Here is a 13,464-nt window from a genome sequence, read left to right as displayed (position 1 = left end):
ACTTTCAAAATTTTCAGTTTGGGCATCCCGCTCAACTCCTTTTCTATTGCATAAAAATTAATGTTTTTTCCATCTCCAATTAAATACTAATTTCAAACAACTTACAAAAATCTTATTCCTCTATTTTTCAAACATTTTCTTGAGGTGTATTATATAGCTAAACGTTGAAGATGATGTCTAATAGTTAGATTGCATTCAAATTTATATTAAGGAAAAGAAAAATCAATAACAAATTACAAAATACCCCACTTTTCTAGATATAATTCATATGATATATAACTATTATAACTCTGTGTCATTGTTTTTTGAAAATTATATGAGTGTACTCGACATGATCATATTATTTTAGAGATTTGAACTACCTTGACCAGGGATATTTTTGATGGCTAGCATCTAAGTTTTGGTTAACAAGTAAAAGATTGGTTTGATGTGAGTGCTACAATTTCTTTTGCTTAATGATGTGTAAATCAAAATTAATTTTTGATTTTCATATAAAGGTGATAATCTATATTTCACAAGTTTATTTGCTTTTAGGATTGCCTTTCTAGTTCATTGATAATTTTTTCCAATAGAAAAATCTAAAGTGCTCTTATCTTTTTTTTTGTAACTTTTATTCTATTGTGAAACCATTTTTGGGTGTAGATGCCATTTTATAAGTGGATTTGATAGACATTGTCACTAAAAAGAACGTCCAATTGAATTAATCACAATTACATTAGTGTAGAGTTTCCCTAACCACTACCGCCTAAATAGACTATTTAGTGTGGGTGGATCCTAGTAATCAAACATACAATTTTAAAAGGAAGTATTTGTATCTTTATATATCTAACTTTCCCCACTTAAATATGTTGCTAGGAACTACTACATTTATTGATATGCCTCTTGAAGACCTATTGTTCATGCATTCAACTAGAATCCAACACTTTGAAGATTATAACACTTAAGTATATCGATTTGAACCTTGTTAGCTTCGAGAAGGGGCTTAATCCATTTGCTACTATATTGTCTAGAATTCTTCTTTTTGATGAGTCAATATCATACAATACACCTACCAACTATAAAATTACCACCCAACCTTTTATATTAACCACATTAAATAGGTGTTTCATTACTTCTCATAAAATAGGGTTGAATTTCTGTAGTTTCCTTTTTTACATAAAAAAATTTTAGTCATTCTCATGAATAATAATAATAAAATATATACTCAAAAAAATCCAATTAATCATCGTATAATTTAATTTAACAAGTATAAAAATGTAAACATACTAAAGAACGATTATTCAGGATTACCCCATACAACATATACAAAGATTAAATAAAACAAATACAAGTTAATCTATGTAAACATACTAACGATTATTCAACATATACAAGATTAAATAAATCAGATACAAAGTAGCTACGTTGAATATTAAATCCCAATACGAGAATAACCAGGTTTTAAAAATAAGCAAAGAAAATTAAAAGACAGCAACAATGAGCGTAAACCAAAGGCAAATTAGTTTCTCCACTTTTCTATCTATCTGTAGTTTCGACCATAACTGGTGCGTTGCTTATTACCGGAGATGTATTTAAACTCAGCTGCAATCGGGATGTGATCAGAAGAACGCTTAACTGAAGGAAGTGCGCGGTCCTTCACCTCGTCCTCGTCAATTAGCTCCAGTAACGACACCACCTTCAACTTCCTTGCACTGTACAGAATGTAATCCAACGTTCCCTTAAATTCGACGAAACGTGGCTCCCCTGTAACACCTATTTTCTTCGCCCGTTGGTGGACGAAGTTAGTGAAATGTGGCTCCCCTGTAACACCTATTTTCTTCACCACGTCTTGCAGGGGAACATTGCATTGGCTATTATGCATCAAATGAATCCACCAGTGAGTTAGCAACTCAAATTTGTTCAGTTTATAAAACGTTGCACAACCATCAACAGTTGGAATGATTATGCCGGGTTCTCTTTCCTTTCCCTTAAACACCCCTTCATATCCTAATTTCTTCAATTCTGGATGGAAGAAGTCAAGAAAATGGTTCTGTTGGACCTCCTGGAGGCAAATGATGTCAGGGTCGCACTGTAAAATTTCGTTCAACAAATTTTGCCTGCGATATGCCCACTTGAGGGCGAATGAAGGACAGTCTGGGAACTGCTGTGAAGTAGCCAATACGTCTGCGAGAACATTGTATGTCACAACTGTGAATGTCAAACTTCCATCATTGTTGGTGTCGTTCTTCATTTGTATCATTTGCCGAGGACTTGGAAATGGAATAACAGGCTGAGTAACAAAACGTCCCTTTCCTTCAACTTCGAGAACTAATACCTTGCCTACATCGTCGGTGGTGGGTGTGTAAAGATCATCAGAGCCAGACAACAACATGCTCATGCTAGCTGTGTTGTCATCGCTAGAATACCATCTCCTGCTCCTGCTCCTGCTCCTCAAATCATCATCATCATCATGGCTGAAATACGTCTCTAACAAATCTTTTGCACTCAGTGTTATATCTACAATAGGTTCAATGGGAATCTTTTTTGATTCCATGGGTTACGCTCCTAATTTCTCTTCAATACAGTTCTTAATTGTATTGCGTTGTGCTTGTCGCCTTAAAAACAGAAATATAGCTCCACGCTCGATAAACTGAGAAAAAATGGGGTTCTACTTTAATTCGCTATCTCAACAACAGAAGTATATCTCCTCTCCACGCTCCAAAGATGGATGTGTCGTATTCGTGATATAAATCGAAAAGATTGGTCCATGCTTTTATACTCAATTCTATATGATGTTGCGTTTAGAAAAAAATAAACTAATTGGAGTTTGGTTATCATGTCGGCCTGATTGGTTCAATGATTTATGTAATTTAGAAAAGGTTGCAGCACGAAATCACATCTTTGAAAAGAACCATGGTTCTTTTATGTGGAAAAAATAAAATTTTAGCTAGAAAATATTATTTTTTTTTTTTTTTCTTTTCTTGTTTTCATATTTGTTAATTATATAAAAAGGGAAGTTGAAATTATAGACCATTCAAGATATGGCACTAAATATTATACCTATCTCTATTTCTTGCAGATATTAAGCATAGTTTTTTTAAAGTCAACCTTTGTTACTTATGGATTGTTAAGCTTCAACAAAATTTCAATGGGTGTAATAAGAAATGTTTGCGGGAATGATTGATCCCATGATACTCCCATGTAATTATAAAATCTTACTGAAAGATATGTGTGTCTTTCTCATGTGAAACATCAATGTTATACACAATCTTTTTTGCAATTTTAAGAGTAGTCTAAATGTTTGATGTAAGGGTCGCTCTAGCTCTAAATACAATAAATAAGTCTAGTTCAATTTCTTCCTAGTTTCCATGTATTTGCTTTTTCGTTTTGTAGTAACAGTGACTCCAATGGAACACTTTAGGTTTGTTAAACAATGCTTATTATGATTTTGCACATTATCATTTCTCGCAAACAAATGTATTTCCTTATCAAATGACTCTATTGTGGAAGTATCCAATTGTGTATTTGTATAAGTCATAAATACTTTTGAGTCTTCCGTAGTTGTTGTTACATCCCTTACATTCATGAGCCAATAGGGAAAAATTCTTTGTCGGTTTCTCTGTCCATCTTGTCAAAACATAGTATCAAGTGTCACGACCATTGTCAATGAGTTCCATAATTCTTTTGGAGAACCACATGCATATACAGGTTAATCCATAACAAGTGGCAACTATCCCAAATCATGAGCCAAGATAATTGACCTCCCACCAAAAAGATCTTTTTCATTTTCTCCGAAACTTTGTCAACTTTTCGAATCAATGTTTATTAATAGATTTCTTCCAATTAAACTCATTTCGTCTACGAGAGTATATTTCACATGCTTCATCTCGTCATCGAATGTATGTAAACATTTTCCTTTCAGAGGTTTCTGTATTTGATTGGAAGTTGAAGTGTGGAATGAGTTGCAAACCTCGTAGGAGCTAAAAGAACTAATGAACTCTTCCTAGGAAAGGACTCAATTTCAAGTCCAGTTTTAATAGCTGTGATCAAATCATACTTTCTTGTACTTGCAATTCCTTGGATTATTATGGGCAATGGATCAAACCCTGATATATAATGGTGAATGATAATATCATATGTTTTCTTTTCTCACCACCAAGACTTTCAAAGGAGTAAGAATTTCCATGCTTGCTAGTGCAAAGAGAATTCCACTTTATCTTTTCAAATAGGAAATGATTAGCACAATTAGAGGTGACTTCATCAACAAAAAATGTTTTCCAATTGTACAGACGATCACGATATCTATGTCCCAATGTTTCGAACTCATTATAATTTATATATGTGCTTATATACAATCCATAAACAATCACTCATTCATTCTCTTTGGAATCTACAGGTGGATTTTCAACTTCTTCTTCGTTAGAGTCATATGGATGAACTAGAGGGAATGGATTGTGGTCAACATGCCATGGTTGGTAGCAAAGGTTACCCAATTATGCATTATCTCATCATTTGTTTGACCTATATCTTTGCGAGAACCACAAAAGGTCTTGTATAATACCAACTCAGACTAGAAAAATTTAACAAAATTGTCATTTTCTCGATTGGGATTGAGATAAGTCGAGGGAACACATGTACAATAGCAACATTATTCCATTGTAACAATTTATTCCCATATCGATATTTTTCATATGACCATGATTTTGTGGCATCCATCAATGGAAGGTGTTTAATATCAATATTTCGCTTCGTCTATGCATCAATAAGGGAATTATCATTGTCGACATTATATGTGTGTACATGTACTTGTTTCAAAACCTTCATACCAACATTTAGAACCACAAACCAATGGCTTCATTTTGAAAGAGGGAGCTCTAGAAGCAAATGAATTGCCTCTTATGCACCTATATCCCTGTCAACAATGGTTTCACTCAATAAAATATTGCATACATGGGTTCGTGACTCATTCGTATTTTGAATAGAAGAGACACACATTAAATTATCATGAAATTTTTCTAATACTTTTTCATATTTTGTAGCATATTTTGATATGTAATTAATGACGACATGTTTTGAGGGAATATATTTCCAATCTATATTGTCCCTCCACATCATCAATGCTTCACAATTGTGTGAACTCAATTCGTCATCATTTCAACTTGGTTTATATTTATTTTCTCTATTTTAATCAATATAAAGTTTAGACTCATCACATAGATCCCATGGTGCCTTATATTGACATATATATCTTCATGCCTTCTTTCGAAGGAAAGATCTTCCATTGAATGTGATGTGACACTCAAATCACTTAAGAAATTCTTCATAATAAATGATAGGATCATATTGAAATATTTGTTGTGTGTCCTTTAAGCAAGGATGATCATCAACATTGAGTCTAAAATAAATATTCCTTTGATGTTGATCATGTCAATTCATTGTCAGTACACATCTATCAAACTATTCTTTTGAAAATTTAATTTGTGTATGATCATCCCAGTCTATTGTGTCCATGTACGAGCAAATTTTAAACAAAGAAGTGGGATTAGTAAGACAAAACCATTCTAACCTTCCACACATGATACAGAACCTTCAGGAGCCAACCAACCCTTCGAGTTGACCAAACGTTGAGACAATGTAACAACGCTGGTGAAAATTCCATGTAAAAATATATAAGACCACGATTGATGGGGCACGTACTCCAAGCTGAATATTTTTCACTTTCTCTAAAACTTTGTCAAAATTTTCGAATCAATGTCTATTAATAGATTTCTTCCAATTAAACTCATTGTCTCTAAGAGAATATATTTCACATGCTTTATCTCTTCCTAGAATGTAGGTAAACCTTTTCATTTTAAAGGTTTATGTATTTGATTGGAAATTGAAGTGCGGAATGAGTTGCAAACCTCGTAGGAGCTAAAAGAACTAATGAACTAGAAAAATTCAACAAAATTGTCATTTTCTCGATTGGGAATTGAGATAAGTCGAGGGAACACATGTACAATAGCTACATTCTTCCATTGTAGCAATTTCTTCCCACATAGATATTTTTCATATGACCATGATTTTGTGGCATCCATCAATGGAAGGTGTTTAATATCAATATTTATCTTTGAGTATGCATCAATAAGGGAATTATCATTGTTGACATTATATATATGTACATGTACTTGTTTCAAAACCTTCATACCAACATTTAGAACCACAAACCAATGGCTTCATTTTGAAAGAGGGAACTCTAGAAGCAAATGCCTTGCCTCTTATGCACCTATATCCCTGTCAATAATGGTTTCACTCAATAAAATATTGTATACATGGGTTCGTGACCCATTCGTATTTTGAATAGAAGAGACACTCATTAACATATCATGAAATTTTTCTAATCATTTTTCATATTTTGCAGCATATTTTGATATGTAATTAATGACGACGGGGTTTTGAGAGAATATGTTTCCAATCTATATTATCCCTCCACATCATCAATGCTTCACGGTTGTGTATATTCAATTTGTCATCATTTCAACTTGGTTTATATTTATTTTCTCTATTTTAATCAATATAAAGTTTTGACTCGTCACACAGATCCCATGTTGCCTTATATTGACATATATATATTCATGCCTTCTTTAGAAGGAAATATCTTCCATTGAATGTGATGTGACACTCAAATCACTTAAGAAATTATTCATAATAAATGATAGGATCATATTGAAATATTTGTTGTGTGTCCTTCAAGCAAGGATGATCATCAACATTGAGTCTAAAATAAATATTTATTTGATGTTGATCACATCCATTCATTGTCGGTACACATCTATCAAACTATTCTTTTGAAAATTTAATTTGTGTATGATCATCCCAGTCTATCGTGTCCATGTAGGACCAAATTTTAAACAAAGAAGTGGGATTAGTAATACAAAACCATTCTAACCTTAGACACATGCTACAGAACCTTTAGGATCCAACCAACCCTTTGAGATGACCAAATGTTGAGACAATGTAACAACCTTGGTGAAAATTCCATGTAAAAAAATATAAAAACCATGGTTGATGGGACATGTACCCCAAGCTGAATGTTGGACAAAACATCCTAGTGGGTGTTCATTTGGTGTTTTATGGCTAAGAAAATTTGGCAAAGTCAATGGCTAAGGTTTCGGAAGGCAAGATGGAATTTTTGGCACAATTATTTATGAAAATAATGGAAATTAGAAGTAAAGGAAGGTGAAAGGTCACAGGTTGCATGTGAGGAGGAAAATGAAGGAAAATAATGGAAAATGAAGAAAATAGAGGCCTCATTAATAAAAAGGCTTTTGAGGATCAATTGGCAAGATTGGTCAGTGAAGGATTGATCAGTTGAGTTTTTGAGTTCTCTCATTATTCTCTCTCTCTCTCATACCCTTGGACACTTAGAGTTTTCTTGGAGTACTTTGGCCTTGGAGCAAGAAAGGAAAAGAAGGCAAGAGGAAGCAAAGATCAAGCACGTTAAGGCAAGGATCAAGCAACTACAACAAGCTTAATTGTAGATATCGACTTTCATGTGTATTTTCCTTGCTAGATTTGGCATGCATGAGATTGCATGTGTTTCTTTTCTACCATGGCATGGGTTTTTCCAGGTGTGAAAATATTTTCAACCTAGCCTTTCCATTTCTTGATAGGTTTGAAGAGATGAGTTCTCTCATTAGGTTTATGTGGGATGGTCGTATTGGATTCGAAGCTGAGCGGGGTGGATCTCTGAATTGACAAACACATGGTGTAGTGGTTCCTGAACCGGACCAACGATCACAAAGCCATTGACCTAGTAACCCCTGGACAGGACTGTAGGTGGAGGTAGGCTAGATTGTGTGCCTTGTTGGGCCTAGTAATCCTTGTTGGTGAATGGTAGGATATATGGTAAATGCAAGAGGTGGATATTCTTTCCATTGGGCCTAGTGGTTCCACGATGGAATGCACGGTAAATCCTGGAGAGTATGTGTCAGTGTAGGGCCTAATGATCCGTAGATTATACTATGTATGCATGGTAAAGCCTGAGAGACTAGGAGGCACTCAAATTCCTCACGGTGTAGGCGGAGAACTCCCGTGGCATCCATGTTGATTGGTGTTTTTCTTATGTGTTCTATGAGTCCCACATTCATGATTGGAATATGGCATGGGGATCATTGGCTGAAGCGAGACTTGGCTCAACCAATCGATGGTCAGGTGGAATGTGGTAGTCCCATGGCTTCACCATATATTTTACAATTATTAGGCTTTTGCAACAATATGTTTTAAGGGTTTCTGATTTAACAACAATCTGGAAATAAGGGTTTTATTTTTTTTGCAATAAGGGTTATGGTTTTGGGGTTTCACTATTATATCATTTGCAGTAGTCTATTCATGGTAAGTGGGTTATTTTCCTTGGTACGGGAACTCATCCATTTCTCCATATATTCAAATATTCATTAACAATCATTCCAAGTTATTTTATAATAGTTTGATGAAGTAATCACACACACCATTCATGATCATGTTATTCACTTGATTCTAGGAAGTTTTCCTCGAAACATCAGACTTTAAAAATATTGAATATTGAAGAGACTATCCCTCTTGATATCTCTATTAAACCCAACATTTTCGAGAATCTACATATCGGCATGACTTACTCTCCCAATGAAATTAAGACTTACAAAGCTCTATTTGAGGAGTTTCGAGATGTATTTTCCTAGTCTTATGAAGATATGTTAGGGATTGATCCAAACATCATGGTTCACGAAATAAAAACGTATCCTAATGTTAACCAATCTCGCAATACCTTCATCCGCTCCATCCCAAGAAGGTTGTCGCGATTTAATCTGAAGTTGAAAAAATTATATGACCTAGTTTCATGTATCTAGTCCCTTTGACTGATTGGGTGTCAAATATTGTTCTTGTCATGAATAAACAGGGAAAAACTAGTGTCTGTGTCAATTATCAGGACATAAATCATGCTTGTCCAAAGGATAATTATCAAACCTCATTAATCGACCAAGTTATTGATTATTGTGCTAGTTGTGAGATATATTAATTCATGGATGGATTTTCCGGCTATAATCAAATCAACATTCTCTCGGCGGTTCAACCTAAAACTGCATTTATTTGTCCCTAGGGCACGTTGTTGAAGAATCTAGGGCAATCATAATTAAAGTGATTCTTCTTAGCATGATAACAATTTGTGAAGTTCTTTTGCAATTTTCCTTAGCTTTATCTTCTTATTATTATTAGTGTGTGTGATTACTTCATCAAACTGTAAAAAAAAAAAAAAAACAAACAAACAAACAAAACAAAACAAAAAAACAAACAAACAAAGAGATAAGAACACAAGATATTGGCATCCTGCCAGGGCCAAAACCTCTCCCTCTTGGAGAGGAAAACCCGCACACAAATTCTTCTTATAGAGATCTTCAATTGACGAATACCAAGACCAAGACCCTTGACCTATTCTGCCACTCCAATACCAAGACACCAGTCCTCTTCTTTGTCATTGTTGAGATCATCATCATCACTTTGTTATATTGAGGTCATCATTATTGCATCACTGATGTCATCATAGTTGCACCATGGCTGCACCTTTACTGAGATCATCCTTGTTGTACCTTCATTCATATCATACTTGTTGCACCTTCATTGAGATCATCAACAAGATTTTCTCATCATAGTTGTTCACAAGAATGACATCATGAATGTCATATGATTATGACCGTACTTTAATGTATGTTGAGATATTATGATATCCTTCCATCTTACTTATGTTGAGACTATGTATGATATTGTAGGATTCCTGTGATAGCACTGAGTCTTTCAACGAGAATGAGACTGTGTTCTCTTGGCACCTAGTCACAATTATGCTGAGAATACCTTACTGTTTTACCCATCCAATGACCATAGTGACGTCTCTCCACCCGAATTCTTGAACAACTACCTTCCTGTAATGCGGATCTCTGCTCCTCATGCCCATTTGAAGTATTTCAGAGAAATTGTGAGTTCTTGAGACTTGTGATTACTCACTGTAATCACCACGAAAATAGAGACATGTGAGGTCTTGTCTGCCTGTACCCATCCAAAGTGTTTTTGCTCCTTAGCTGAGATGTGCATCATCGAGGAGGAGAGGACTATCATCTTCATCACTGTGATCATCACTGAAGTTGATGAGGCCTTCCAAGATCATGTACCAAGATTCTCTTCCTTCTCCTCACACCCATACGAAATTTCAGAGAAGAATCTAAGTTCTATGATTGAGATTTGCAGATACTCTAGCCACATATTTATAGTGGTTTGTCCTCAAAGATAAGCTGACTTGTCAAGTGAAATGTTATGTCTATTTCCTTGAGCCGACATGACTATATTTTGTATATTTAATTCAATTTGAAGCTAACATGGTGATCTCCTTATCGTTTATGCTTGAAAACTTCTTGTGCTTGCTTTTAGAGGATTGATCTTGGTCTTAGAGGGAATTTCTAGGCTTGAATACATTTTACATAGGCTCATGAAGAGCTCCTTCATAAATTACTTGATTGTTTGACATATTAATAAATCCTAAAGAAATCAAGAAGAAGTATTTTGACCTAATGACACTTCTTGCTCATGAAAATCATGTAGCAAGGCATACACAAATAATTTATTCTCTTTTATCATGTCATTATGAAGACCAAACCTAGTTATATTTTCTTCAACACTCCCTCTTAACTAGGGAGGTATTCATAATGATACTTGGTCATTCTCAATCTGAATAATTTCTCATAAGAAGAATTGGATATGCAATCCATCTTTTATAGCATCATTTCAACCAACATTATTTTCATATAGAAAGGCCTTGACTAACAACTCTATATCTCACTTAGATCAGACCACACAATGTTGGTGAGACCAATTACCAATAAACATGCATCGTCGTTGTCTCTCTTAGGGTCATACCCACCCTAGTCTCTAAGTATGCCCACTAGGACTATTCTCATCTCAATGGTTTCCCAACCCTCAAGAATATCAGTCCTTTTTCCCACTCTTGTCTTAGATTCCCTACCACATCCTCAAAGAGTGTCGGATGCTATATGATTCCACAATCTTCCATTCTTTCTTCCAAATTAAAGACAAGAATGTCGTGTCTAACTCTCCCTCTTAACCAGGGATGAAGTCCAAGTTTCTCTTCACTCATAAACTTACTCGAGTTCCTTTACTCATAGGAACCTCCCAGAGCTCCCTCTTAAACCAAGACTCTATCATCAGTAATTTATAGGGTCTTCTAGTTGAATGATGATCCAAGACCTTGATGTCATCAATTTCTTCATATTTAGGGTTCAACCATCCATTACTTTACTTCATTATGTCATTCCTTCCTTCACGGAAAGTATCCTCATTGGCTTTACATCTAGGGCTTCCTTCACAGGGCCATCTTTCTTCACTTTTCCTTCAACGGTGATTGCTCTAGATCACAAGGTACATAGTTGTGACATCCTTCACAACTCTCCTTACCTTGGCCCTGCACACATACCCAAACTTTCTCCAAGAGGTCAGAAACCAAAAACAAATCAAATATTACCTTTTTGGTGATGGCCTTTTCGAGTGACATCTTCTTGTAGGCATGAACACCCTACATACATGTTGACACATCTCCCAAAAATATCTGTTGTTAAGGGTCTTCATCTTTTCAGACTTCCATTAGAGTCTTCATATCTTTCCGAGAGATTTCCTAGTCAAATCTTCTTGATCCTTTGGATGTTGATTGCCTTCATCATGGTTGCATATTTCACGATCTCTTCCATCCTCACACCTTCCATTCCCAGGAGCTTTCAATTAGAGTTTCTTAATTGTAGTCAGCCACCTCATACTTCATATGAGGACATATTATGTTGATTTCATCTAGTGTGACTTAAGCCTTCCTGCATCCTTTCAGAGGAGGAGATCCTTTTTCTCTTGATCATGCTTGATCCATGTTACCTGCAACCATATGACATGACATTACAATATTAAACACAAGCATAAATACCTCATTTTACCTTTAGGTCATCTAGGCTCCTTCCAGCATCTTCCTTGATTTAAAATATCTTCAATCCCTTGATATGCCTCATTTCTCATTTTATTAGACCTTTCCCAGAAAGTATCCTCCTTGGCTTTACATTTGGGGCTTCCTTCATAGGGCCATCTATCTTCACTTTTCCTTCAATAGTGATTTCTCTAGATCACAAGGTACATAGTTGTGACATCCTTCACAACTCTCCTTACCTTCGCCCTGCAAACATACCTAGACTTTCTCCAAGAGGTCAAAAAGTAAAGACAAATCACATATTACCTTTTTGGTGGTGGACTTTTCCAGTGACATCTCCTTTTAGGTATCAACACCCTGCATACATATTGACACATCTCCCCAAGATATCTATTGTCAAGGGTCTTCATATTTTCAGACTTCCTTCAGAGTCTTCATATCTTTCCGGGATATTTCCTAGTCAAATCTTCTTGATCCTTTGGATGTTGATTTCCTTCATAATGGTTGCATATTTCATGATCTCTTCCATCCTCACACCTTTCATTCCTAGGAGTTTTCAATAAGAGTTTCTTTAATTGTAGCTAACTACCTCATAGGACACATTATGTTTATTTCATCTAGTGTGACTTATGCCTTCTTGCATCCTTTCAGTGGAGGAGACCCTTTTTCTCTTGATCATGCCTGATCCAGATTACCTGCAACCATATGACATTATGTTACAATACTAAACACAAGCATACGTATCTCATTTTATCTTTAGGTCATCTAGGCTTCTTCCAACAGCTTTCTTGATTGAAAAGATCTTCAATCCCTTAAACTACTTCATTTCTCATGTCATCATCTCATGAATTCCATAAGTTAGATTTCTTGATGAAACACTTCCTACCTCTCTAGATCATTGAATCCTCCGTTGAGGTTTCCATCAGAGAATCTTTAGTATCTTTCATATCCCTATCTGGAAAAAGTTTCCTTTGTCCTGGATGACTTCTTCCTTTCCTTTAATGTCTAATGAGGTTCCCATGAGCTACATCCTTCATGTTAGACTTCCATGGATTATTCCCTTCATGATTCCCATGGTGATATCATGAACTCTTGTTTTAATGCATTCACGATGTGACGCTACATCTTATTATCATGGTCATATCTGCAAGGACTTATGATAGGACCCTTTTGTGAGGGACACCATTTCACTCATAGTAGAGGTATGTTACTCCCTCTTTCCTTTGCCCTTTTCTTTAGCTTCCTCCATCCTTCTGGTGATATGAGTTTCTTTCCATAACCTCCCCATAGCACTGAATCTTAGCTATACTATTTTGTCTTGTTTGAAGACCAAACTTCCATTTCCTTTATTTCTTATAGGTTAGTGATGATTATATTCTTATCATCTCTTCCAGATCTCCCAAATGATATCTCATGAAGATATCTACTCATTCTTTGATACCTTCAATCGGGTCTAAGTGATATGCATGGAAAATTTTAGGGGCGAATGTTCGCCC

The 13,464-nt window shown here is 35.3% G+C and overlaps 1 protein-coding gene across 1 annotated transcript; it reads right to left on the bottom strand.

Moving 5' to 3' along the window:
* Positions 1-1,519: 1,519 nt before the first annotated feature.
* Positions 1,520-2,533, bottom strand: LOC149158476 (carbon catabolite repressor protein 4 homolog 1-like). The gene has a single exon (XM_089434001.1). The coding sequence runs from the start codon at positions 2,531-2,533 to the stop codon at positions 1,520-1,522; it is 1,014 nt and encodes a 337-aa protein (XP_089290127.1).
* Positions 2,534-13,464: the final 10,931 nt, after the last annotated feature.

Source organism: Pinus tabuliformis, chromosome 5_2 (assembly GCF_031772625.1).
Source record: "Pinus tabuliformis cultivar Carrire ecotype Pingquan chromosome 5_2, CPIR1, whole genome shotgun sequence".
Classification (NCBI taxonomy): Eukaryota; Viridiplantae; Streptophyta; class Pinopsida; order Pinales; family Pinaceae; genus Pinus; species Pinus tabuliformis.
The sequence above is the reverse complement of the archived record's forward strand: the minus strand, read 5'-3'. Positions and strand labels throughout refer to the sequence as shown.